Below are 27,615 nucleotides of genomic sequence, written 5' to 3' on the forward strand. Positions count from 1 at the left end.
GGAAAAAAGAAAAAAAAGAAATCCTGCAAAAAACAAGCCCTCCTATGGCCACATTGACAAAAATAAAAATGTTATGGCCAGAAAAAAAAACTGACTTTATATTCCTCCTCTGCTACTCAAATGCAGTATTCTTCTGCAGAAAAATGTAGTGCAACCTCTGGCTTTGCAACTACACAAGTAAATGGAAGAAGACTTGAAAAACTTAATCCGATTAGGCCGAGATTGACAAAGTATAAACTTGTAGTTGAGCTTGGTCAATGTTAAAACAACCAAGTTGGTGCACCCTTTTATTTTGGGTTCTGCAGCAGGGTATATGTTGAGTCAGGGTCACGTCAACCCTTTCCAGACCAAGGACCTCCTTGCAGGGTGGCACTTCAGTAACCAAGGGCAGAGCTGTGGAGTCCGAGTCGAGGAGTCAGGCAATTTTGGGTACCTGGATTCTGTCGGCAAAAATGAACCGACTCGGACTCCTACAAAATTTAAATTGGAATAAAAAAATAAAATAAAGTTTAAATGTCCCAATTCACAAAGAACAAATTATAGAAAAATCCACAGCACTCTTCAATTCAGGTGAAAAAACGGTTACTTTATTAGCAACGTTTCAACCATCTCTGGTCTTAAGCTATGAAATCATATAGTGGAATGTGCCTTTAAATAGTGGGTCAGTGAGTGTGTCCTGTGTGGGGCGTTACATCACATGATCTAAATTCTACATCTGAAGTGACTTAGTGACGTTAATTACACCATCTATCCATTACCTATACTTAAAATAAATAATACTTACTGGTGAAGGAGGGTCCATGTGAAAACCAGCGCTGTATTCAGAAGTGAATTCGCGCCAAAATCCGGCGTACTCTGTGTCCATAATGCGCCGAGTCCCCACAGCAACAATAGACGTCACTGGCACCTGTGCCCTGGATTGGTGCTGCGGGCGGAAGGCGTTCCCTTAACCAGGATCTGCCCCCGGCAACACCGGACGTCACAGGCGCCCCATTTTTCTATTGCTGGACTCTGATGGCTAACCTCCGGCACTCCAGCTGTGATAAAACTACGACTTTCAAGATGCACACTTGCTCGGCTGTTCTCATGGAGCATGCTGGGAGTCGTAGTTTCACCACAGCTGGAGGTTAGCCATTATTGGTCTAGGACATTATGGCATCACTTATGTTGTTGGAACACCACATCTAATGCCCTCCTGCACATCATGCTCTTCAGGGTACCCAACAGCTTGGTGCAAGATGTCAAGTATGTCTGGGACTGGATGGGTTGACCGATCTCCCATGCACAGCAGCCAACAACCACGTTATAAAATCAGTCACTATCAAAAATGGGGAAACTTGTGTATTACAGCAATGACGCAGGACACGTTTGGCGAGAGCATTATTATTTTTTGTATAAATTTGTTTGTGTAAATTTATTACATTGAATTACTAATGGGGGGGGCGTTTACCAATTTGGCTCTAGGTAAGTGAAAATGAAAAATTATGGACCATATGCTCCATAAATAAAACATTTATGCTTCGTATATGTTCATATGGCAGATTATTACAGTGTACTCCAAAGCCTCTGTTTTAACACTTTGAATCCCAAGGACGCGGTTTAGCCCCTGTGAACAGAGCTAAACCGCGAAGGGACACCTAACACAGCTTCCGGCGATGTCTGTCCAGACACCAAGCCAAGGAAGGGCATCGAAAATGACGGGAGGTGGACACCACGCAGCCTACAATACAATTTTGGTACACAATCTGCGCCAAAATTCCAATATATGAACTGGTTCTAAGAAAGTATTGCTTTGAATTTTTATTTACCTGCTCGTCGTCGCAACAGCTTACACCTAAGCTGTCCCATTTATTTCAATCGGACAGCCCGTTCCTATAGATTGCTGCTGTCGGTGAGCAGATAAACAATGAAGAGAAGGCTGCATGCGTCAGACACCCGCCAATCTGATATTGATGACCTATCCTGAGAATAGGTCATCAATAAAAATAATTTGGACAACCCCTTTGAGTCCTTGCTCGTTCAACTAATCAAGCGCTAACGGAAGAAGTCGTGAGCCCACAGTAACCAAAAGACTCCACCGTACATATGTAACACATTATCAGGCAAGAACAATGTTCTGTGTTGCAGTAGAAGTCTTTGCTTTATTTAGTAAGACAATACTTCAAATATTTCCACAGTGCTAAATACAAACAAAACAAAGGATCTGAAGTCACAATGATCTTAGGTTCCAAAATAAAGCTGAAAAAAGGATCACATATACAAAATCATCACACTTACATTATACTACTATAGAGTCAACACAAAAATAGTGGAAAAACCAGGAGTCCACCCCAGGTTACAATACTGACCTATATACAAATGACAAGTGCCCATACAACCTCTCGTCTAGTTATCCATTCTTCAGTGCGGAGTTCCAGACAAATGTAATGGTCAACTCGTGATGTCACAACTCATCTAAAACTACTTCCCGTACACATATGTAGCTATGGCAGTGCTAACTGGAGGGTTCCTATAAATCATAAGAGTGTACAGGTTTTCTGCCAATGACCTGAGTATGTATTCTTATACTGCCATACCGCCATAGTGTGACACGTTCCAATCTGCCTGACCAGCACAGTGATGTCTCCTCCATTGGTTTTCTTACCACATGTATCACCTCAGATGCAGTCTCTTACGCTATCACAGTTAAACATACCGCAGTTGGAATGAGATGCCTTTTCTATGGAGTGTAAGCTTCAAATGACTAACCTTACAGGACAAACTGCAGCATCATGCAAGCGGGGGAAAAAAAAAAACATGCAAAACTGGCATATGTTACTATACACACTTAGTGCTCCTGGCACATGGTGACATACTGCATACTCTACTGAATTCATCTCCCTAGTCAAAGTCACGATTGCTCAGCACCAGTGGAGCAAGCAGGGTCCAGACGTACAGGACAATGCACACCCAGCTTGATGAAATTTTCACCCAAACCGACGGCCATTTGCTAGTCATAGTCTTGTAAGAAGAGTCGGGGCTAGGAGAAAAAGAACAAAATTAAGTCAGTTTCACATTAAATACATAAAGTGACTCAATGAAGGTTTATACAATGTATGGTATCGTATTGGAGAACTGAGCAAATGATGCATAAAACCAAGGCACGTACCAGTGACTGAAAACCAGGTCACGGCTTGCACTGGTCCGCACATGGATTCATTCAGGGGGGCTATACTCTATCCTTTCTTCCCAAAATAACACACACTCACTCACAGGATGTCAACACAGACTACACAATGATATCCGCATGATTATTCCGTTGGTGAACACAGCTTAATGACCGGGCTCACTCCCTCCCCTGTGCTCGCCAAATCCATTAGTTCAAGATCTTAAATAGCAAATATTCTGTAAGGTAATATCTTGCCATTTCAGTTTATTTTTAATATTGTGTAGGGACAGGGATGTTAAGCATTTTTGTGATATACTTTATTGGGCAGAGGTGTTTATTTTTACTAGAAAACAGGGTGTAAAGAGTCTCCTTAGCAACCCCCTGAGAGTCCATCTTCAGCATCTACTGAACGCTGAAGATAACTGCGGAACATAAAAAGGCAGGCTTCTCAGCTTGCCTCATATCTCCTTACCACAGCCCTGCTCCTTTATCTCTAGTCCCTGTGCATCTCTTCTTCTTGGTTAGTTACTGAGTGCAGGGAACAGAGAGAAGGTCAGGACTGAAAGTAAATGTACTGTGTTCCTGTATACCTACTGTCAGCGTAATTCAGAGGAAAAGTGCTCCTCCTTCTTACTTCAAGTGAGTGGTGAAAGATTCTCTTTAAAACTACTAATGGTCATGAAATATTCCTTATTGCAGACTGCCGACTTGCTGGTCTGATACACAAAGGCTCAGGCCTCATATATTAGCACATGACCTACAGAAATTTTAGGACTAGTGGAACAACATCACAGAAGTCTGATTCCTGCCTGTTCACAGATTGTACAGCATTATAGAAACCCAATAGCATCATGCTGACAAACATCGGAAAAAGGAGATTTTTTGTGAAACTCACCTGTAAAATCTTTTTCTTGTCTTTTCCATTGGGGGACACAGACCATGGGTATAACTTAGAGGTATTAGTAGGAGGGACACTATGCAAACATAAAAGAGCTCCTCCTCCTCGGGCTATACCCCCAGGCTCCACCAGGACGAACTCAGGCGTTGCAAAAGCAGTAGGAGGAGACCAGAAAAAAATAATGGAAGCCATCAGACAAAGCCCATGAGGTCCAACCACAACAGAACCAAACTGAAAACTCCTCCTGCAACAGGCAGAATGGGTGGGAGCTGTGTCCCCCAATGGAAAAGACGAGAAAAAGATTTTACAGGTGAGTTTCACAAAAAAATCTCCTTTTCTCGTACTTTTTTCCATTGGGAGACACAGACCATGGGACGTCCTAAAGCAGTCCATGGGGTGGGAAAAAATATCAGCACCGCCAGGAGGAACGTCAAACTGTCAAACAGGAACCACAGCCTGCAAAACCCTGCGGCCAAAGACAGCATCAGCCGAAGCCAGCGAATGCAACTGATAAAACCTCGTAAAGGTGGCCGCCTTACACAGCTGAGACGCTGAGGCACGATTGCGCCTTGCCCAGGAAGCTCCCACCGCCCTAGTGGAGTGAGCGGTAATCTGAGCCGGGGGAACCTTACCACAAGCGCGATAAGCCGCGGCGATAGCCGAGCGGATCCATCGAGCCACAGTGACATTGGAGGCCGCCAGACCCTTACGAGGTCCCTCGGGAATCACAAAGAGGGAGTCTGGACGGAGGCGGTAGCCGTCAGATACACCCTCAGGGCCCGGACGACATCCAGGGAATGGAGAGCCCGTTCCTTGGGGTTTGCCGGAGAAGGACAAGATCCTCGTTAAGGTGGAAGGGAGAGACTACTTTGGGCAAAAAGGAGGGAACCGGACAGAGCACCACCTTATCCTGGTGGAAAACCAGAAAATGCTCCTGGCAGGAAAGTGCGGCCAGTTCCGACACCCGCCTGATGGAAGTTATGGCCACAAGAAAGACTACTTTCCAGGTGAGAAAAGTCAGGGAGACCTCCCTCAGAGGCTCGAAGGGGGCCGCCTGCAGAGCGCGCAGGACCAAATTGAGGTCCCAAGGAGGCAAAGGGGGAACATACGGGGGAACCGAATGAGCCACCCCCTGAAGAAAAGTCCTCACAGGACCCATAAGAGCAAGGGACTTCTGAAAAAAGACAGCCAGAGCCGAAACCTGACCTTTCAGGGAGCTCAGCGACAGTCCCATCTCAAGGCCGGACTGAAGAAACGACAGTACCAAAGGGATGGAAAAACGAAGGGGAGGGAACCCCGAGTTCTCACAAAAAGTCAGGAAGGCCTTCCAGGTACGATAGTAAATCCGGGAGGAAGCCGGCTTCCTCGCACTGATCATGGTTCTAATCACTGAATCCGAGAACCCCTTCTTCTTCAGGATGGCGGTTTCAACAGCCACGCCGTTAAACGAAGAGACCGTAAGAGCGGACCCTGAGACAGTAGATCCTCTCTATCGGGAAGAGGCCATGGGGCGTCCGCCAGCATCCGAGAACCATGGGCGGCGAGGCCAATCTGGGGCGATGAGAACGGTCGGAATTCCTTCTGCCTCGATCTTGCGCAGAACCTTCGGTAGCAGAGGAAGCGGAGGGAAGACATAGAGGAGGCGTAAATCCTGCCACGGAGACACCAGCGCGTCCACCCCGTACGCCTTCGGATCCCTGGCACGAGCCAGGAACACCGGGAGCTTGTTGTTGAGCCTGGATGCCATCAAGTCCACATCCGGACGGCCCCATCTGTGGCAGACGTCTTCGAGTACGTCCGGATGTAGAGACCACTCGCCTGGATCCACCTTGTTGCGGCTTAGAAAGTCCGCTGTCCAGTTGTCTACTCCTGGAATGTATACCGCTGACAACACCGGAACGTGCGACTCCGCCCACAGCAGAATTCTTGTCACCTCCTGCATCACCATCCGGCTGCGGGTCCCGCCTTGATGGTTGATGCAAGCCACAGCCGTGGCATTGTCCGACTGAATCCTCACCGGGAGGCCTGCAAGGAGAGGAGTCCAATGGGAGAGGGAGTGGAAAATCGCCCTCAGTTCCAGAATATTGATCGGAAGGCGAGATTCCGCCGCCGACCAAACCCCCTGAACCATGCGAGACTGGAGAACGCCGCTCCAACCCAGGAGGCTGGCATCGGTGGTGACGATCGTCCAGGAGAACGGGAGGAAGGATCTTCCAGACCTCAGGTTCATCGGGGACAGCCACCAAGGGAGAGCTGCCCGAACCCGCTGAGACAGGCGGATGCGATCGTCCAGTCCACGAGAGGTCTTGTCCCAGAGGGAAAGGATCTCCTGTTGTAACAATCGAGTATGAAACTGGGCATATGGAACGGCCTTGAAAGAGGCTACCATAAGACCCAGGACCCGCATGCACTCCTGAATGGAGAGGCACGGGGAGCGCAGCAGGTGCGACACTGCCCCCTGGATCTGGGAGGACTTGGAGACTGGCAGGAATACTCTGGCGGTCGAGGTATCCAAAATCATCCCCAGGAAGGAGAGCTTCTGGGACGGAAGGAGAGAGGACTTTGGAACAGTTTGGCTGGCTGCTCAATTTCCCAGAGTCTGAACAGTGATCCGGACGCTGTCCTCGGCCTGCGGAAGCGAGGGGGCCTTTATCAGGATATCATCCAGATAGAGCAGCAAAGGAATGCCCCTGGTACGAAGAAGCGCCATGAGCGGTACCAAGATCTTGGTAAAGACCCGAGGGGCGGTCACTAACCCGAAAGGAAGGGCAACAAACTGATAGTGTCGACCACCAATGGCGAAGCGCAGGAATCGTTGGTGAGCTTCTGCGATCGGGACATGCAGATAGGCGTTCTGGATGTCCACAGACGCGAGGAACTCCCCTGGAAGAAGAGAAACAATAACGGAGCGGAGAGATTCCATTCGAAACCTCCGCACCCGCAGAAACTTGTTGAGCAGTTTTAGATCCAGGATCGGACGCACTGACCCTTCCTTCTTTGGGACCACGAACAGGTTTGAATAGAAACCTGTGCCCTGTTCCTCTGGGGAAACTGGGGTAATAACCCCCTGGTCCAGAAGGGAGGAAACTGCTATCAAGAGGTCCAAAGCTCGGGCCGGATCCCCCGGAACGCGAGAAGGGAAAAAACGTTCCGGCGGTCTGGACGCAAATTCTGGGGGGGGGAGAGGGGGAACAGAGAGGATGCAGCCTTATACTTATCTGCTCCTGAAGTCTTCTCCCTCAGATGAAAAGACTGAGTTCCTCCTGGTGGAGCCTGGGGGTATAGCCCAAGGAGGAGGAGCTCTTTTATGTTTGCATAGTGTCCCTCCTAATAATACCTCTAAGCTATACCCATGGTCTGTGTCCCCCAATGGAAAAAAGTACGAGAAAAAAACATGGCGTCCCTCTGATAAGTGTATAAAACCTCAACTCACCTGTAGGGTAGCATTGTTAAAGTTTATTTTAGAAATACGCACCTGTACCAATTGGTGAGGGTCATCATGATGTAAAGAGAGGCCAGGAAAAGCATGAAGTGAAAGAAGGAGTAGCTGTAGGTAACTCCATCCCGCTCATTGTCAACAGCACGGTGCGAATCATCAGAATCCCCCAAGGACCCGTCACTTCTGCTACCATCTTCTATCAGTGTGGATTCATCACTAGTCAGGGTCAGCTTATTCACCTGGCTGTTGGTTGATGTCCGAATGCTGGAAAAATATACAAGGCAGTTTAGTGAAAGTACATACTAGTAAAACAAGACCAGACAACACAACAGCGTATGTGTATATACCTAGAGTATAAGACGCAGAGCAAGAAAAGAACCAGTCCAACAATTCCTTGAGCATCCCACCACTGCACTACCTGGACCTGACCTGGAGTGGTGGTGGAATTGTAGCCAATGATGCTGAGCAAGCTGGGATTGCATTTCCTATCTGAAAACAAAGTCAGAAAAGTTACATTGTGTACTGAAATGTGTACGCCCATACTGAATTGCTCAGAATCCCCTTCAACATACATACCGGGCTCATTGGTCATGGCAGACCAAGTCAGATACATGGTGTAAATGGTTATCACAGAAGACTGCAGCAGGCCAGATCTGGGCTGAGATTCCTATAAATGAAAAGGAGGGTAACTGATAAGCTTCCAAACACATTGAAATACATCATATTCATGTTATTTTATCATTGATTGACATCGCTTATGTACTAATGCAATTATAATGGTGATTGATACCCTAATTTGCACTGTTTAAAGCTTGTAATGCCTTTGTTATATTTCTCAATAAAACAAAAATTTACAACCAAACACATTTAAAGGGGTTGGTGGGTAGGTCATCACTGTAGCAAGACCGACGTGGCAGCACAACTAGCCAAGGTGACCGCTGAGGCCAGCGATCGGCTACAGGAGTCACGTGGAACAGTAGATTGCAGGGACCACCAAAGCTGCAGCGTTAGATTAGTGAGGGATTCAGCAGGTGAATACGACATATGTTAGATCATTCCCATCCTTCAAAAACCATTTTTTTGTGGGTCCTAGAAAACCCTTTTAGTTCATTATCATTAGCTGGAAATCTGGTTCAAAGGAGATGGTTCGCATGTAATGGTTTTAAGGCCTCAGGCAGACGACCGTATGTATTTTGCAGTCCGCGGACCCACAAAGTATGGATACTGGTTGTGTGCATCCTGCCCTTTCCTCGGTCCCTATTATAGAAACGGCTATTCGTCCGTAAGACGGACAAGAATAGGACATGTTCTATAAACTTCAGAACAGCCGCACGGATCATATCTATGTGCTGTCCGCTTTTTTTCTGACCCCATAGAAATCAATAGGTTTGCATGCAATAAGCAAAAAATGCAGATTGGACATGGATCAAAAATACAGTCCTGTGCATGAGGCCTTAATGTTTCCACCAGTGGTCGGCAATTTAGCACCTTAAAGCTGACCTGCCATTTGCCCTATATTGCTCTATCTGATGCCAACGTGCTCAACAGTGTAGGTCCCATCTGTTAGAAGCCACCTTGTCGCTGGTAGATGGGCGAGAAAAAGTTTTGATCAAAAATATGCACAAAGAGCTTGTAATTTTCATATAGTAAGTATAGCAGTAGAGCAGTTTACGTTTATTCATGTTTCCAGTGTTTACATGTGTCTTTGCACATTGCAGTGTGCTGCTACTTGTAGTCCTTGTTATCTTTAACACTGCAGCCATGGTAGCGTGCACCCTTTTTTTTTTTTTTGGAGGTGCTGGCCTGTTTTTTTTTTTGTGTTCAAAGGAACACTCCAGGCAAAAGTGTAACAGTATCTTATGCTTAGTGCAGGGCCTGAGCATGCCACGAATGATTGCTAATCCCTCTGCAAACTATTACTTTCAATTATAGCGTTACTTCAAGTAGTTATGCTTGTTTTACTACACTGCTCAAAAAAATAAAGGGAACACTTAAACAACACAATGTAACTCCAAGTCAATCACACTTCTGTGAAATCAAACTGTCCACTTAGGAAGCAACACTGAGTGACAATCAATTTCACATGCTGTTTTGCAAATGGGATAGACAACAGGTGGAAATTATAGGCAATTAGCAAGACACCCCCAATAAAGGAATGGTTCTGCAGGTGGTGACCACAGACCACTTCTCAGTTCCTATGCTTCCTGGCTGATGTTTTGGTCACTTTTGAATGCTGGCGGTGCTTTCACTCTAGTGGTAGCATGAGACGGAGTCTACAACCCACACAAGTGGCTCAGGTAGTGCAGCTTATCCAGGATGGCACATCAATGCGAGTTGTGGCAAGAAGGTTTGCTGTGTCTGTCAGCGTAGTGTCCAGAGCATGGAGGAGCTACCAGGGGACAGGCCAGTACATCAGGAGACGTGGCGGAGGCCGTAGGAGGGCAACAACCCAGCAGCAGGACCGCTACCTCCGCCTTTGTGCAAGGAGGAACAGGAGGAGCACTGCCAGAGCCCTGCAAAATGACCTCCAGCAGGCCACAAATGTGCATGTGTCTGCTCAAACGGTTAGAAACAGACTCCATGAGGGCCTGACGTCCACAGGTGGGGGTTATGCTTACAGCCCAACACCGTGCAGGACGTTTGCCATTTGCCAGAGAACACCAAGATTGGCAAATTCGCCACTGGTGCCCTCTGCTCTTCACAGATGAAAGCAGGTTCACACTGAGCACATGTGACAGACGTGACAGAGTCTTGAGACGCCGTGGAGAACGTTCTGCTGCCTGCAACATCCTCCAGCATGACCGGTTTGGCATTGGGTCAGTAATGGTGTGAGGTGGCATTTCTTTGGAGGGCCGCACAGCCCTCCATGTGCTCGCCAGAGGTAGCCTGACTGCCATTAGGTACCGAGATGAGATCCTCAGACCCCTTGTGAGACCATATGCTGGTGCGGTTGGCCCTGGGTTCCTCCTAATGCAAGACAATGCTAGACCTCATGTGGCTGGAGTGTGTCAGCAGTTCCTGCAAGACGAAGGCATTGATGCTATGGACTGGCCCGCCCGTTCCCCACACCTGAATCCAATTGAGCACATCTGGGACATCATGTCTCGCTCTATCCACCAACGTCACGTTGCACCACAGACTGTCCAGGAGTTGGCAGATGCTTTAGTCCAGGTCTGGGAGGAGATCCCTCAGGAGACCATCCGCCACCTCATTAGGAGCATGCACAGGCGTTGTAGGGAGGTCATACAGGCACGTGGAGGCCACACACACTACTGAGCCTCATTTTGACTTGTTTTAAGGACATTACATCAAAGTTGGATCAGCCTGTAGTGTGTTTTTCCACTTTAATGTTGAGTGTGACTCCAAATCCAGACCTCCATGGGTTGAAAAATTTGATTTCCATTTTTTTTTATTTTTGTGTGATTTTGTTGTCAGCACATTCAACTATGTAAAGAACAAAGTATTTCAGAAGAATATTTAGTTAACTCAGATCTAGGATGTGTTATTTTTGTGTTCCCTTTATTTTTTTGAGCAGTGTATATAGTACTATACAGACACAATCTCATGTTGTCATTTTGTAGTTATGCTTGTTTTGCTATAGTACTATATAGACACATAATACAAGCATAACTACAAAATGACACCATGAGATTATGTGTCTATATAGTACTATAGTAAAAAGAGCATAACTACAAAATGACACCATGAGATTACTTTAGTACTATATAGACACATAATCTGGGGTCGTTTTGTAGTTATGCTCGTTTTACTATAGTACTATACATACACATAATCTTATGGTGTTATTTTGTAGTTATGCTTGTTTTACTATAGTGGTATACATACACATAATCTCCTGGTGTCATTTTGTAGTTATGCTTGTTTTACCATAATACAGGGTGGGCCATTTATATGGATACACCTTAATAAAATGAGAATGGTTGGTGATATTAACTTCCTGTTTGTGGCACATTAGTATATGTGAGGGGGGAAACTTTTCAAGATGGGTGGTGACCATGGCGGCCATTTTGAATCCAACTTTTGTTTTTTCAATAGGAAGAGGGTCATGTGACACATCAAACTTATTGGGAATTTCACAAGAAAAACAATGGTGTGCTTGGTTTTAACGTAACTTTATTCTTTCATGAGTTATTTACAAGTTTCTGACCACTTATAAAATGTGTTCAATGTGCTGCCCATTGTGTTGGATTGTCAATGCAACCCTCTTCTCCCACTCTTCACACACTGATAGCAACACCGCAGGAGAAATGCTAGCACAGGCTTCCAGTATCCGTAGTTTCAGGTGCTTCACATCTCGTATCTTCACAGCATAGACGATTGCCTTCAGATGATACGAGATGTGCAGCACCTGAAACTACGGATACTGGAAGCCTGTGCTAGCATTTCTCCTGCGGTGTTGCTATCAGTTTGTGAAGAGTGGGAGAAAAGGGTTGCATTGACAATCCAACACAATGGGCAGCACATTGAACACATTTTATAAGTTGTCAGAAACTTGTAAATAACTCATGAAAGAATAAAGCTACGTTAAAACCAAGCACACCATTGTTTTTCTTGTGAAATTCCCAATAAATTTGATGTGTCACATGACCCTCTTCCTATTGAAAAAACAAAAGTTGGATTCAAAATGGCCGACTTCAAAATGGCCGCCATGGTCACCACCCATCTTGAAAAGTTTCCCCCCTCACATATACTAATGTGCCACAAACAGGAAGTTAATATCACCAACCATTCCCATTTTATTAAGGTGTATCCATATAAATGGCCCACCCTGTACTATATAGACACATAATCTCCTGGTGTCATTTTGTAGTCATGCTCTTTTTACTATAGTACTATATAGACATAATCTCCTGGTGTCATTTGTAGTTATGCTCGTTTTACTATAGTACTATATAGACACATAATCTGATGGTGTCATTTTGTAGTTATGCTTGTTTTACCATAATACTATATAGACACATAATCTCCTGGTGTCATTTTGTAGTTATGCTCTTTTTACTATAGTACTATATAGACACATAATCTCCTGGTGTCATTTTGTAGTCATGCTCTTTACTATAGTACTATATAGACACATAATCTGATGGTGTCATTTTGTAGTTATGCTTGTTTTACCATAATACTATATAGACACATAATCTGATGGTGTCATTTTGTAGTCATGCTCTTTACTATAGTACTATATAGACACATAATCTCCTGGTGTCATTTTGTAGTCATGCTCTTTACTATAGTACTATATAGACACATACTCTGATGGTGTCATTTTGTAGTTATGCTCTTTTTACTATAGTACTATATAGACACAATCTCCTGGTGTCATTTTGTAGTCATGCTCTTTTTACTATAGTACTATATAGACACATAATCTGATGGTGTCATTTTGTAGTCATGCTCTTTACTATAGTACTATATGGACACATAATCTCCTGGTGTCATTTTGTAGTTATGTTCTTTTTACTATAGTACTATATAGACACATAATCTGATGGTGTCATTTTGTAGTTATGCTCTTTTTACTATAGTACTATATAGACACATAATCTGATGGTGTCATTTTGTAGTTATGCTCTTTTTACTATACTACTATATAGACACATAATCTCCTGGTGTCATTTTGTAGTTATGCTCTTTTTACTATACTACTATATAGACACATAATCTCCTGGTGTCATTTTGTAGTTATGCTCTTTTTACTATAGTACTATATAGACACATAATCTCCTGGTGTCATTTTGTAGTTATGCTCTTTTTACTATAGTACTATATGGACACATAATCTGATGGTGTCATTTTGTAGTTATGCTCTTTTTACTATACTACTATATAGACACATAATCTCCTGGTGTCATTTTGTAGTTATGCTCTTTTTACTATAGTACTATATGGACACATAATCTGATGGTGTCATTTTGTAGTTATGCTCGTTTTACTATAGTACTATATAGACACATAATCTCCTGGTGTCATTTTGTAGTCATGCTCTTTTTACTATAGTACTATATAGACACATAATCTGATGGTGTCATTTTGTAGTTATGCTCTTTTTACTATAGTACTATATAGACACATAATCTGATGGTGTCATTTTGTAGTCATGCTCTTTACTATAGTACTATATGGACACATAATCTCCTGGTGTCATTTTGTAGTGTCTGATGGTGTCATTTTGTAGTTATGCTCTTTTTATTATAGTACTATATAGACACATAATCTGATGGTGTCATTTTGTAGTCATGCTCTTTACTATAGTACTATATGGACACATAATCTCCTGGTGTCATTTTGTAGTTATGCTCTTTACTATAGTACTATATAGACACATAATCTGATGGTGTCATTTTGTAGTTATGCTCTTTACTATAGTACTATATAGACACATAATCTGATGGTGTCATTTTGTAGTTATGCTCTTTACTATAGTACTATATAGACACATAATCTCCTGGTGTCATTTTGTAGTTATGCTCTTTTTACTATAGTACTATATAGACACAATCTCCTGGTGTCATTTTGTAGTTATGCTCTTTTTACTATAGTACTATATAGACACATAATCTCCTGGTGTCATTTTGTAGTCATGCTCTTTTTACTATAGTACTATATAGACACATAATCTGATGGTGTCATTTTGTAGTCATGCTCTTTACTATAGTACTATATAGACACATAATCTCCTTGTGTCATTTTGTAGTTATGCTCTTTTTACTATAGTACTATATAGACACATAATCTGATGGTGTCATTTTGTAGTCATGCTCTTTACTATAGTACTATATAGACACAATCTCCTGGTGTCATTTTGTAGTTATGCTCTTTTTACTATAGTACTATATAGACACATAATCTGATGGTGTCATTTTGTAGTTATGCTCTTTTTACTATAGTACTATATAGACACATAATCTCCTGGTGTCATTTTGTAGTCATGCTCTTTTTACTATAGTACTATATAGACACATAATCTCCTGGTGTCATTTTGTAGTCATGCTCTTTACTATAGTACTATATGGACACATAATCTCCTGGTGTCATTTTGTAGTTATGCTCTTTTTACTATAGTACTATATAGACACATAATCTGATGGTGTCATTTTGTAGTTATGCTCTTTTTACTATACTACTATATAGACACATAATCTCCTGGTGTCATTTTGTAGTTATGCTCTTTTTACTATAGTACTATATGGACACATAATCTGATGGTGTCATTTTGTAGTTATGCTCGTTTTACTATAGTACTATATAGACACATAATCTCCTGGTGTCATTTTGTAGTCATGCTCTTTTTACTATAGTACTATATAGACACATAATCTGATGGTGTCATTTTGTAGTTATGCTCTTTTTACTATAGTACTATATAGACACATAATCTGATGGTGTCATTTTGTAGTCATGCTCTTTACTATAGTACTATATGGACACATAATCTCCTGGTGTCATTTTGTAGTGTCTGATGGTGTCATTTTTAGGGTTGTTGCGGGTATCGAAATTTCGATACCCAATCGATACTTTTGTCCCGGTATCGATACGATACCGGGATTTCCGTTTTTTCGATACTGGGCTGCGCTTCTGCGCAGTCTAGTATCTCTGAACATGAGCGCGCTGCTATCGGCGCGCTCATGTTCTCTCTCAGCAGCACGGGGAGAAGGAAGCAGTCCTCCCTCCCCCTGTGCTGCTGCCGCTGCCACCAATGAGAAGAGAGGGGCGGCAATGAGAAGAGAGGGGGTGGAGGAGGGGCGGCAATGAGAAGAGAGGGGCGGAGGAGGGGCGGGCGCACTGCGCCACCAATGATAGGATTACTATCGGAGCGATGGGAGGAGACATCAGCTTCACTAGTGGGCGTTCCTTTTCCCTGCGCTGCGATTGGACAGCGCTACAGCCAGGGAGAAGGAACGCCCACTAGTGAAGCTGATGTCTCCTCCCATCGCTCCGATAGTAATCAGCAGCATGTGGAGCAGGAGAGGAGACAGTAATGGGGCACTGCGGGCGAACGGAGCGGCGCCCAGGACTAAATGGTGAGTGCTGAGACATCGCTGGGCGCCGCTCTGTGTGGCCTAATAGTGAAAGTCTGGACTCATATACAGTAGTCAGTCTTTAACACATACAGGAGGCGGGTGCCGGCAGCAGAATCGCATTGCCGGCACCCTGCCCCTGACAGGGAGCTGCGATCAGCGGCAGTTAACTGCCGCTGATCTGCTAGTACCCGCCTCCTGTATAAAGGGGTAAAATCATTGGTGGTGCAGTGTGCCCCCCCCCCCTCAATCCCCCCATCCCATTAAAATCATTGGTGGCACAGTGCGCCGGCCCCTCTCAACCCTCCAGTATTAAAATCATTGGTGGCAGTGGCCACAGGGACCTCTCCACTCCCCCTCATTGGTGGTGCAGTGGCAGCTTCTGATCGGAGCCCCAGCTGTGTAAGCCTGGGGCTCCGATCGGTTACCATGGCAGCCAGGACGCTACAGAAGCCCTGGTTGCCATGGTAACATCCCTGATGCTGTGTGCACAAAGCACAGAGCAGCAGGGACAGTGTGGAGTCCTATTCACCCTGATAGAGATCTATCAGGGTGAATAGGAAAAGGGATGAAAGATCCCAGGTTCTAGCCCCTAAGGGGGGAAATAGTTATTAAATAAAAAGTGAAAAAAAACAAAACACTAAAATATGAAGTATAAATCACCCCCCTTTTCCCAATTTCACATATAAAATATATAAATAAACATATTACATCGCCACGTCAGAAAAGTCCAAACTATTAAAATATAAAAAAAAAATCTAGGTGGTGAATGCCGGAACAGAAAAAATAAAATAAAAACTGCGCGATTCGCCATTTTTAAAAATGAGGAATGCACGTGGCTTTTTTTGTTTATTTTTTTCGCGTGGTATCGAATGGTATCGAGTATCGCAATACTTTTTCATGGTATCGAAACCGAATCAAAAATTTGGTATCGCAACAACTCTAGTCATTTTGTAGTTATGCTCTTTTTATTATAGTACTATATAGACACATAATCTGATGGTGTCATTTTGTAGTCATGCTCTTTACTATAGTACTATATAGACACATAATCTCCTGGTGTCATTTTGTAGTTATGCTCTTTACTATAGTACTATATAGACACATAATCTGATGGTGTCATTTTGTAGTTATGCTCTTTACTATAGTACTATATAGACACATAATCTGATGGTGTCATTTTGTAGTCATGCTCTTTTTACTATAGTACTATATAGACACATAATCTCCTGGTGTCATTTTGTAGTCATGCTTGTATTATTATTATACTATTCAGACACATAATCTCACATGCCGAAACCATCAAAGCTCATTTGTATGAACATACCTGAATTTTAGGTAGAACAGACATTATAGAAGCTCCAATGCACAGAAGCAAATTCACACTGATAAAAGCTTTATTTTCAGAGCAGCCTTCGGGATGAGTGTAGTACACATAGAAGAGCACTATGGCTACCACTGACAGGGCATAGTTAATAGCGGTGGCCGACAGCAGAGCTATGGAAACAAAGTATTGGATGTATTAGACAACAACAGAAATCTAAATCCTGTTTTATAGAGTTTAGCATTGCAGAATGGCATAGTAAATCTATTTTGCACTATATGAAGCCATTTTCATCAAATCCACTGTGACCCTTAATGGCATCAGTTCTTTCATCAAAAGTCTGTCTGTTGAATATAAAAGTAATTAATTTTTCCAGTAGTACATAGACTAGTACCTTTCAGGAATGGATACAATTGTGGCTCACCTGCATACCAGCAACGAGAATTTCCTTCCTCCATCTTTTCAACCCAGGATTCATTCCAAGAATGGGCAAAATCAATCAGTAAAACAAGCTGGATGAGTATGAAGCAAAATGCGCCACCCATGCCGACGTAGAACCACACTGAAATATATAAAAAACAAAACATAAACATAAAGTCTGGGAAATGTCTAAGAATTCAAGCAGAAAAGGCACAATGTTAGTCATACCAGCAGTGGACGCATGTTCACATGGGGAATATTCTTTTTTATTATTTTTTTTATTTTATATAATTTCATTCTACTCATTTTGAGCTACAAATTGGTCTTTGTACAGCATTGACATTCTCTAGTAGCCTACAATGTTTCATCAGGGAATGGCTCATGTGAAGCCTCATCTCTGATTACTGACAGCTCATTCACAGTCTTTATAGCCCCATTCTTAGCAAACTAATAAGAAAATAGCTTAAATAAGTGTTTATGAGCTGTCAGGAGTTTAGAGATAATGCACAGCCATCATATGACAGTTCATAGTGAAGGTAAGATGCTTAAACAGGACCTGCGACCACTCCCATCATGTCTGTTTTAGTAACTACTTGCATCCCCCTTGTGATAACAATTCTCAAGCATCTATTCTTATGATTCTATGTTGTGCCGTTCCTCTGTTATTTCTACTAGGACGTCATGAATGAATTATCAGCTGCTTGCAGTAAAAGTACAGATGGGTGTTACCAGTCCAGGAGTGTGTCCCTGCACAGTCTGACACCGGCAGCACCGATTGGACAGAGGCACACACACCTGCTACTGGTAACACCCAGCAGTACCTTTACTGCAGACTGCTGGCAATTTATTTGTAAACTTCTAGCAGGAATAATACAGGAATGGCACATCATAGTCATAGGAATAGATGCTCCAGAATTGTTATCACAAGGGGGATGCAAGTAGTTACTAAAACAGACATGATGGGAGTGGTCACAGGTCCTGTTTAAGCATCTTACCTTCACTATGAACTGTCATTTGATGGCTGTGCATTATCTCTAATCTCCTGACCGCTCATAAACACTTATTTAAAGGGGTTCTGCACTTTCATTTAACTGATGATCTATCCTCTGGATAGATCATCAGCATCTGATCGGCGGGGGTCCGACACCTGGGACCCCCGCCGATCAGCTGTTTGAGAAGGTAACGGCGCTCCAGCAGCGCCGCAGCCTTCTCACTGTTTACCGCCGGCCCACTGACGTCACGACTAGTATCAACTAGCGTGGGCGGGGCTAATACAAGGGAACAGAGCTTAGCCCCGCCCACGCTAGTTGATACTAGTCATGACATCAGTGGGGCTCAAACAGCTGATCGGCGGGGGGCGGGGGTCCCGGGTGTCGGACCCCCGCCGATCAGATGCTGATGATCTATCCAGAGGATAGATCATCAGTTAAATGAAAGTGCAGAACCCCTTTAAGCTATTTTCTTATTAGTTTGCTAAGAATGGGGCTATAAAGACTGTGAATGAGCTGTCAGTAATCAGAGATTTAGGGTAGGCTTTTATAACTGATGACCTATCCTCTGTATCACCAATCAGATACTGATGACATATCCAGAGAATAAGTCTCAGAAAAACACTTTAAGGCCAGGGTTAGAGACATTTTCTTGTGCTACTGACTGGCTTTTCTCACAGATTAAGGCTCCATTCAGACGTACGCAAATGGGTGCGCATCCGTTCCGCAATATCGGGAACGGGTGCGGACCCATTCATTCTCAATGGGGCAGAACGGGATGCAAAGAGCAACTATGTGCTCTCTGCATCCGCATTTCCGGGCTTCGGCCCCGAACTTCCGGGACGCGGGTCCGCAAAAAAATAGAACATGTCCTCTTCTTGTCTGCAATTGCGGACAAGAATAGGCAGTTCTATGGGGGTACCGTCCGGGTGTATTGCGGATCCGCAATACACCACGGACGTGTAAACGGACCCTAACACATTCCACAAGTTAGGTGATACATGTATGATCATTAGGGCATCCCCTGTGTGAATGGAGCACTGGTGTGTAGGCCTGACCAATGCTGCTGCTGGTAGTCACAGGTGCGCACCACAACTCTAATCAAACAAGGAACTTGAGGACCCTCCTTCTCCTAATCGGTGGAGGTCCCAGCGGTCAATAACCCAGAAGATCACCTATACTTGCTTATGGGAAAACGCCTTTAACTATTGAGTGACTGAGCTGTATGCAGTCATGTACGCTGCAGCATTTTGGACTGCCGCTACAAAAAGTCACAATGTAGCTCAGGCCTTGATATTTGCATTTATTTTCTGCCCAAACTTTTACTATATGGAATCTCCTCATAGAAAACAGACTTACCTGTGGTGAAAGGTCCTTCAGGGATGAAAAACGCTCCAACAGTAATTCCAACGGCTGCCGCAAACTTAAAGAACCAAAAGCTGCAGAGGAGACATGAATAATAAGCAATGCTATCTACATACCTATCACTTCATACATAGATGAATTAGGAAATATTGCTCTGGCAGAATGAATGTGATAATAATGCAAGTTAAAAAAAAACGTACCTCTTTGCATGCTGAGTTTAGAGGGATCTCCCAGGCAAAGAGAACCATCTCACCAACACCACCTTCTGGAAGTGGCTTTCTATGAGTCAAAGTCCGAGTTGGAAGAAGCCTTGGAACATGACAAGGGAAAATAGCCAAGCCAAACATCCATCCATAAACAGCCTTGTCATCTTCCAAGGCCTATTAAGAAGTCGGACTTTGACTCCTTAGGAATATCGGTGGTGCAGGCTGCGGAGCCTGTAGAAGGCCCTAGGGCTGCCACAGCGAATGAACGGTTCCCTCAATCTTGGAGCGGGAAAGCTGCTTGGGCCCTCCATATGCCGTGGTCACAATAGAGGGGCTAAAAGTCTGTAATCTGATTTATCGCCTATCACAGACTTTACCTCTGGGTGTCTATGGTGCCTGTTCAGCCACAGTGCATGTTGGGAATGGGGTCAATAGGGTTGTCCAGGATTAGTAAAACATGGCTACTTTACTCCAGAAACGGTGCCACATAGGTTTAGTATTGCAGCTCGGCTCCACTGAAGTACATGAGGCTGAACTGCAAAGCCATACACAACCAACAGGCAGGTGTGGATCTATTTTTGGAAGAAAGCAAGCAGCCATGTTTTTCTAATCCTGGATACCCTTTAAAGTGTACCTAAACTTTCAATTACATTTTTTACAGGGTTACAAATATACTATATATATATATATTTGATTTTGCTGTTTTTCTAGCAAAACAGGCCTTTCTGTAGCACATACAGTCACACCATGTGTCCAGAGTAGGCCCCCTGTATTGTAAGTACCTGGGTTGTGCTTCCATGATGCACAATATGAAAATCAGAGGCACATGGTATTGCCCCATAGCAGATGGTGAGGATCTGTGTAATTCCACATGCATGAGGACTTCTGGATAGAAGATGCAGGAATGCATAACCAATTACAGTCCAGTCCCATTATTATGACTACCAGCTAATATGCAGAGTAACCACCGTGTCCAGCATGGACAGCAACTAGACAGGCTCTGAGTGACTCAAGTTCCTGGTAGGTCGTCATATGCATCTGAGGCCATACTGACTGCAGTGCATCCCACAGCTGTTGGAGGGCGCACGGGGGAGGATTCATAGAGCGAACAAGATGCTCAAATGGGTTCAAGTGTGGGGAATTCGAGGGCCAGGGTAGTACTTGGAAGTCTTGGTCATGGTCTTCTAACCAATGTTGGACATTTCTAGCTGTGCGACATGGAGCTTTGTGTTTCTAGAAGATCCCATCTGCCCCAGCGAAGACAATCAGCATGTGTTGTTGTATGTGATCTGCAAGGATTTATTCATACATATTCGGATGGGTTGAGAGTGCCTTCCACATGATGAGTGGGCCCAGAAACATTCCCCACACCATAACGCTGCTATCACCAGCATGTGTTTTTTAGCAATGGTTGCAGGGTGTTTGTTCTCTGATGTATGTCACCTGACACGTCCATCCGTTCAATGAAGCAAAAAATGTGACAAGACAACCTTTTGCCAATCAGCAGAGGTCCAATGCTAATGCTGCCACTTCATTAGCAGGGGTGCTGTGACCATCCATCCACTTCAGAGCCGCTTACACAGTAGGGTTCACTGAACTGATGTTTTAGACACACATCTGGTAGCCCCCTGGTTCTATCTGCTTCACTGTAGCAGGTCCGTCCACCCTCATGCACCTTCGTAGCTGTTGATCACATCAATGACGCATGGTGCTCTACAATTTCCTATGTCGCTTAGGCTACTTTCACATTTGCGTTTTGTGCGGATCCGTCTTGTATCTGCACAGACGGATCCGCATCAATAATCCAAACGCTTGTATCCGTTAATAACGGATCTGTTTGCATTATTCATTAAAAAAAAAGTCTAAGTCAAAACGGATCCGTCTTGACTTACATTAAAAGTCAATGGGGGAGGGATCCGTTTTCAATTGCACCATATTGTGTCAGTGATAAACGGATCCATCCCCATTGACTTACAATGTAAGTCTAGACGGATCCGTTTGGCTCCGCATAGTCAGACGGTCACCAAAACGCTGCAAGCTGCGTTTTAGTGACCGTCTAAAATACGCAACGGAGACCAAACGCAGCCAAATTGATGCATTCTGAACGGATCTTTATCTATTCAGAATGCATTGGGGCTGAACTGATCCGTTTTGGGCCGCTTGTGAGAGCCCTGAAACGGATCCCACAAGCGGACCCAGAAACGCCAGTGTGAAAGTAGCCTTATTCACAATGGTGCCATTTGTCCGCTCGCAATACCCTTTCGCCACTTCAGCACACGAATAGTTCACAAACTGTGCAGTTTCAGAAAAACTGCAACGCTTGGTCCAAAAGCCAATAATCATTCGTTTTACCCATCACAGCAACGAGGGATCTGTGTGCAGACAGCCTATCGCACACCTTATATACCCACCAAGCCAGCTCACGACATGTGACTTCCTTCATGAGCTACGCGCTGCCGACATCAAAAGCAGGAAGTGGTCATAATAATGTGACTCGACTGGGTAAATCTGCCATTTAGCAATCTAGGAAACTTTATGATGATCTACGTGGCAGCTGCAATGGCAGCATACGAACTGTGATTTATCTTAGAAACACCACCTCCGATAAATCTACTTATTTTAGCAGACAGATGTGAACTCCAGCACTTAGGAAAAAGACGTATCCGTAAAAGCAATACCATGAAAAAGTGACACAGTCCACTTATAGAAAAAAAAACTCATGCGTTTCAAACCTTTGTGCAGGCTAAGAACCCGCGTACATGGGTTCGAAAAGCAAAATCTTTTTTTTTTTTTTATTATTGGTGGACTGGGTCATGTATTTTATGGATAGCGAATAAAAATACTGTTTTTACAGATACATCTTTTTCCTAAGTGCTGGAGTTCCCATTACCAAGATGGCGTCTCTCCGTGAACTATGGGGCGTATATCTCAAGCAGCAGGACTATGAGAAGAATTCGGTTTGTTTCAATTGTCTTTTGAAAGTTTTGCCTCACCCGTTATGCACGGCAGCACGTGGATCCTGGCTACTCTTCACTTTAATCATAAGAAGGGAAAAGAGAAGGAAAAACATGGCCATTCCGAAGCACACGCGATACACCGCCTTGTATCCGACCAGCACGTCACAGTTCACATGTCCGCTCACTCCGGGAATTGAAGATCCCATTCCTCCCTCACAGAAGCCAGGAATCTGCAAAGTAATATAATTAGGCATCGCTATCATAAAAACCTACAGCGCATGGTGTCATCACGTGGATTAGTTTTTTCTGACCTTTTTTAGATGCTCCTCCATTCCTGGAAACAACATCACGCAAGCAACTGCAACCCCAAGAAGCAAAAAGAAGGCGTAGATGAGTCGAGTAACTGTGGAACTGTTCCCACTTGGACAGCAGCGACAGAGGAGACATGGTGCGCTGCCACAAAGGCAAGGAATCTGGAAAGTAACCATTAAGGACCATGAAACACCACGGTAGACACTGGGGGACAACTGAACAAGCTTCAAATTCCTGGTTAACATGAAAAAGGCCTTTAGTAGTGTTGAGCGAACTTGTGTTTTAAGTTCGGCGTCTAAAGTTCGGGTTATCGAAGAATCGCGTGATGGATTCTAAATTCCGTGGTAGCGGAATCCATAACGCGATTCTTCGATAACCCGAACTTTAGACGACGAACTTAAAAACACAAGTTCGCTCAACGCTAGCCTTTAGTGGACAGAAAAAACAACTTTCCAATATCTTATTTATATGAAGAGCTATAAAGGGCCCAACGCCTGAGGCTGCACTACTGACGCCTTTTGAGGGTGTGCCGCTGTGTTGTGAAGAATACACCCAAAAACTATCTGCAGGGGTTACGTCATCAGACGATCAGAAGGGTGCAGGTGGCAGTAGAGTTGTGCAGTCAATGGTCACTGCAGGTGGGTGAAGCTTGGTTGTGTCCAATAAGCCACACCCTAGGACGTTTTCAATGGCTCCTCTCCTGTCCTGTCAGCTTGAAGAACTTCCAGGCAACATGATGCATGTCTGGGTTCACATCTGTAATCGCATTTCCGTTTTTTCCTTTTTAGGGAAAGACGTCATGTGATGGACACCAACAGTGCCCCTGAAACCCCACTGACTTAAATTGGCTGTGTCAGTGTTCGGTCGTGATGTCCATCATTTAATTAGAAATAGTAACAAAATCTCTCATTGTTGCCCTGATCCATTCCCACCTTGATTACTGTAACTCGCTATTAGTTGGTCTCCCCCCTCACTAGACTCTGCCTTCTCCAATATATCCTGAACGCAGCCCCCATGCTCATCTGTCTAACCCCTACACTGCCCCCTGCCCTGTGCCAGTCATTGCATTGGTTGGCCGTACAGTACAGGGTTCAATTTCAACTCCTGGCTGTCCACGGCACCCGCTTATATCTCCGCATTCGTCCCTGTCCATCACCCTACCTGTGCTCTACCCTCTAAAAGTAATCTAAGCCTAGCATCCACCCTAATCCAAGACTTCTCCTGAGCTGCACCAGTTCTCTAGAATACCCTACCCCAAGAAATGAGGTTCATTCCCCACATCCACAGATTTAAGCACTCCATTTTTTAGGGTGGCCTATCATATCCCCTAATATAACTCTTCTCCGAACCCCCATTGGCTGGTGACTGGCACGTGCAGTGTACATATCAAGCACTTATTACCTATCACCCCTATCTCCTCAAAGATTGTAAGCTCTTGCGAGCAGGGCCCTCATTCCTCTTGTTCTAATTATTGACTTGTCATGTTATTTATGACTATTTGTAAATGACCCCTCTGATTGTAAAGCGCTGCGGAATATGTCGGCGCTATATATATATATATATAAAGATTACTATATAGAAGTGCTGCATGCTGCACTATTTTGCTCTTCAAACACACACAGGAGGAGAGCCATCCACCAAAATCCCACCCATAGATCTCTGCTACACACAATGTATTACAATGGCTACACAGGTTCCATATAATCCTAGGGTAAACCATCAATGTACAATCTATGCCCATGATAAAAAGCCATTTTTGGATCTATACCATGCACAGTGCCACTCTCTACTGCAGGCACTATCTGGTACTGCACCTCACATAAATGACCCTAGCACAATGCTAGGCATAGAAGGGGCAGCGGAGCTGGGTGGCTCATTTATTCTCCTGATCTGTGAGGGTGAGGGTGTCAGACTCAGACCCCCACAGATGGCATATCCTAGGACCCCACCAAACATCCCCTATAGGTGCTGCAGTATAACATGTAGTGTCAGGGTTACAAGTAATGCCACATATAAACTGGATGCTAAAATAGTCTTTACCCCCTTCTATGCCTTTCAAAGACAAGGTGCTGACCCTGGGCACTACCCACTGAGGAGCCAGGTCGGAGCCCTGTATAGTGGCTGTGTCAGGCTCAGCACGATATGCCCACCCACACTGCAGTCCCCGGTAATTACCCAGCTGGCAGCAGAGCAAAGGCCTAGGACTCCCCCCATGTCGGCCTCGGTGTCTGACAATATAAAATGGAGCCGCTGCGATAGCTCCTTGTTTACAACCCAGACAGGCAACCCAGCGTCATTTCCTTCCCAGCAACACGCCCAGTCTGAGAGGGAGCTGGCTGTGCTGTGACGGCCATTTTACAGGAGACCAGTCTGACCTTACACTAAGGCGGGTCTACGGTGTCATGGCGCCTGTGCCGCAGACAGCTCAGCAGCAGACAGTTGGTTCTCTCGTGGTCAGGCTGATCCTGGGTAACAGTCACATGATGTTACTGTGTTCTGTGTGGTTACGTAACAGTGATTTTGGGTGACGTCACTTTTCTAACAAAACAAAAAAAAAAAGGACTGATATTGCTAAACCTCTGTCACGATTAAACCCTCAGCTTTCTTTTCTGTATATGAAAATCCTCCTTCCATAGAAATAACAACATATTGTGTATAATCCAGAAGGAAATTCCGTGGCACACCGCAGTGAGTTTTTATTAGATCACACAAAGTGACAAACAGAGTTGTAGTAAAGTAAAATATAATCCATTTTAAGACATTCTTTTGTATGTTGGTCTGATACCAGAGGAGGAGGCACATGCCTAATCATCCTCCGGCAGTCTATGTGTCTATTCCAGATTTCAGTCGCCATTTACGCCTGGAAAGAGGCATACATGTTGGTGAACTTGCTGGAATCGATGTCCACGTCTCTGCCTAAATTTAGGTGCTCAGGAGTTTTTTGCAACTTTCCTTTTACACCAAAAGCTGGCATAGCGAGCCATAATAAATGACCCCCATTGTTTTTCTAGGGTTCCTCCTGGCACTTACATTAGTTTTACTTGGTGTGCAGTCCACGTACATATATGCAGCTATCCATGAATATAGGAAGATACATCCACACTGCCTCATATCCATGTTTTCTACCCTAGAACTGTAAAGTGCCGTCCATTCGGTTCATCTACATCACGTCTCTTCTCCCATTATCTACAAGTACTAGTATTTTCATTTCCGTATAGTTTACCTCGTGTTCTAGCTGTACTTTACACTGCACCATTTGTATTTCTTCCCTTTCAAACACCCTGACAATGGGAGGAGGGAGTTTGGTCGCCATCATTCATACTCCATTTTCCACTCTTTTACCTGCCTGTGACTGGATTCTGGTGGCCCCAGCGTTTATTTAGATTTTTATAACAAACCACAAGATTACATTCCATACATCACAGTAATAAAACAAGTATAACAGGCATTATAAAGTATTACATATATATATATATACACACAATTTAACTGAGACAACCCATTATACATTTTTCAATTGTCACAACTCGCCATTTCTCCCATCATAACCTAGGTCTTAGCACAAAGCCACTTGAGTATGCCACGTAACCACCCTAGCCGCAACACAGCACCTCAGGGCTGGCCTTCTTTCCACCCTAACACTGGGTTCAGACCTGAGCGTATTTGATATGCGCGTTTAACGCGTATTACGCGCGTTTGTGTGATTGACAGCAGTGTCCTATGGCCGCAAACGCGCGACAAAACGCCCCAAAGAAGCTCAAGAACTTGTTTATGCGTCAGGTGTTTTTCAGCGCGTTCGAACGCGCTGTAAAACGCGAAAATGTGAACCAGTCCCATAGGGAAGCATTGGTTTGCATCGGTTATGCGTTTTACAGCGAGTTTGAACGCGCTGTAAAACGCGCAAGTGTGAACTTAGGGTAAACATTCCATCACCTGCAGGACCTTAGCCTGATCAGCTCCTTGCACAAAACATTTTCTAGGCAAGCGTTCATCATAACCCCATACCTCCCAACTTTTGAAAAGAAGGAAGAGGGACATTATGTGCGGCGGCAAATTTTTTCCGCACTAGGCCACGCCTCTAACTCCACCCAAAGCATAACTAAACACCTAATCACATCCAGTCCCCTAAATGCCCCCACATATAAATTATTCCTCCTTTATGCCACAGCACAGTATTTATGCCCACATTGTGCCTCCTTCACAGTAGTTATGGCCAGATATGTGCCCCCTCACAGTAGTTATGGCCAGATATGTGCCCCCTCACAGTAGTTATGGCCAGATATGTGCCCCCTCACAGTAGTTATGACCATATATGTGCCCCCTCACAGTAATATACCCAGATATGCGCCCCCTCACAGTAGTTATGGCCAGATATGTGTCCCCTCTCAGTAATATACCCAGATAGGCGCCCCCTCACAGTAGTTATGGCCAGATATGTGCCCCCTCACAGTAGTTATGGCCAGTTATGTTCCCACCTCACAGTAGTTATTGCCAATAAATATATTCACAAATACCTTT

The 27,615-nt window shown here is 44.3% G+C and overlaps 1 protein-coding gene across 2 annotated transcripts; it reads right to left on the minus strand.

Moving 5' to 3' along the window:
* Window positions 1-2,117: 2,117 nt before the first annotated feature.
* SERINC1 (serine incorporator 1) lies at window positions 2,118-25,399 on the minus strand. Of its 2 annotated transcripts, XM_040429089.1 has the most exons (10): window positions 25,273-25,399; window positions 23,097-23,258; window positions 22,822-23,015; window positions 19,617-19,696; window positions 17,273-17,410; window positions 16,852-17,021; window positions 8,062-8,152; window positions 7,833-7,974; window positions 7,522-7,749; window positions 2,118-3,019 (listed from the first exon to the last, which is right to left on the minus strand). In XM_040429089.1, exons 1-10 carry the CDS (start codon window positions 25,309-25,311, stop codon window positions 2,881-2,883), a joined length of 1,383 nt encoding a protein of 460 aa, XP_040285023.1. In that variant the 5' UTR covers window positions 25,312-25,399; the 3' UTR covers window positions 2,118-2,880. The 2 variants fall into 2 exon arrangements, with proteins under 2 accessions (XP_040285023.1, XP_040285024.1); XM_040429090.1 differs by lacking the exon at window positions 25,273-25,399 and having other exon boundaries at window positions 2,881-3,019; window positions 22,822-23,017; window positions 23,098-23,232.
* Window positions 25,400-27,615: the final 2,216 nt, after the last annotated feature.

The sequence above is a fragment of the Bufo bufo genome, chromosome 4 (genome assembly GCF_905171765.1).
Source record: "Bufo bufo chromosome 4, aBufBuf1.1, whole genome shotgun sequence".
Classification (NCBI taxonomy): domain Eukaryota; kingdom Metazoa; phylum Chordata; class Amphibia; order Anura; family Bufonidae; genus Bufo; species Bufo bufo.